This window comes from Rhagoletis pomonella, unplaced genomic scaffold (genome assembly GCF_013731165.1).
Source record: "Rhagoletis pomonella isolate Grant_MI unplaced genomic scaffold, Rhpom_1.0 Rhpom_scaffold_00005, whole genome shotgun sequence".
Lineage (NCBI taxonomy): Eukaryota > Metazoa > Arthropoda > Insecta > Diptera > Tephritidae > Rhagoletis > Rhagoletis pomonella.
Window position 1 is genome coordinate 6,750,969 of NW_023458559.1, and position 1,576 is coordinate 6,752,544.

General features: G+C 36.2%; 2 protein-coding genes across 5 annotated transcripts in view; both read left to right on the plus strand.

The window, feature by feature from the left end:
* The window catches only part of LOC118738671 (MOXD1 homolog 2), a 1,114,343-nt gene that overhangs the window by 26,994 nt on the left and 1,085,773 nt on the right, over positions 1–1,576 (plus strand). The window lies entirely within an intron of this gene.
* The window catches only part of LOC118739771, a 759-nt gene continuing 691 nt past the window's right edge, over positions 1,509–1,576 (plus strand). The window contains exon 1 of the mRNA XM_036471277.1: positions 1,509–1,564. Coding sequence (XP_036327170.1) covers positions 1,509–1,564 — 56 coding nt within the window. The remainder of the gene's footprint in view (positions 1,565–1,576) is intronic.

Sequence of the window (1,576 nt, forward strand, 5' to 3'; positions counted from 1 at the left end):
AATCGACTGCTAGCCGCATTATCAGAAGCACTACTAACATGCAGATTGCAAAGAAAACGGTGGAAATAAGCCTAAAATATCCGAGGTAGAAGGGCCAAAACTTAGGCGTTTAATAGCGTTAGACAGAATATCTACCGCTAAAGAAGCGGAAAATCCTTTTTATTCATAGGAATCGTCGCAAAAGTTCTGTTTTTTATTTTGTGTTTCTAGCAGTAGACGGAATTTTGCAACGTTCCGAATAAATAAAAAAGATTTTCCGGACGTTTCCAAGGCAGTTAAAAAATGCGTATAATTTTCGTCACGAAATTCATATCATAAATTTTGTGTTTCTAGTTCAGCTTTCGACACTCGAAAATTTTACCTCACAGTGGTGCTTTATTTGATATCAATTATTTTGGGGTAGCGAATTTAAAATCGACGAAAATACAAATAATAGTCTAAATGTTTTATTTTTCTCAAATAAATGATGTATTCAAAACGATGTGTCCATTTAAACATATAATTTTTCAAATGCAGAATAAAGCGAAAAAGAATGATCATATCCTTCGTACTTATCCAAAAAAATTGAAAATTAAAAAAAATATGAAAAATTTCAAATACAATGAACACCTGTTTTCGCTTGATTGTCTCGTAGTTTAATTTAATTTAATTTAACATTCGTATAATTTTCGTCACGAAATTGATATCATAAATTTTGTGTTTCTAGTTCAGCTTACGTCACTCGAAAATTTTACCTCAAAGAGGTGTATTATTTGATATAAATTATTTTGAGATAGCAAATTTAAAATCAACGAAGATCAAAACAAAAATTGAAATGTTTTATTTTTCTTAAATAAATTGCTAAAATCGCTATCTAAATCTAAATGATTTATTAAAATATTTAACATTGAATTCAATTCCATTGAAACATAATTTTTCGAATACAGAATAAAGCGACAAAGAATGATCATATCCTTTGTATCAAAAACAAGTAAGAAAGCCTAAGTTCGGGCATTATCGTGTACACGGACGGACGGACACGAGCATATTCATAAGCTGAACTATTAACTGCCGAACTCTGGTGTACATACAATCCTCTACTCGAAATTCTTAGGCACGGTGCACATTAGAGCGATACGATATGAGTACGTGGGAATTGGTAAGAAGCGATGAAAACTGTGCCCACTTGCACGACAGCGACACCGTTGCGATATAATATCGCATGCGTATCGCCTACTACCATACGGGTTTCACCTCTGACAGGGGGTATATAAACGTTAAATATTTCGAGCTCAACATCGCCTGACCGGATAGCAATGCCCTGACATTCTAGGGTGGTATCTCTGCGGTCGATGTCTGCTTCGATAAGACGATAGTGCACGGTGTGGTGCGTAATGAACGCTAAGCCTCCACCACTATCCCGCTCGCGATCTCGACGGTGCACGTTGTACCCGGCAGAATTCAACAGTGTTGAATTACTGTGCAACTTCGTCTCTTGGACCGCAGCTATCAATATGCCATGCCTTCCCATGAAGGTCGGCGAAGTATCGCAGGGCTTGTATTCAAGCCCGGTTCAACCCAAAAAGTAAAAACAAAA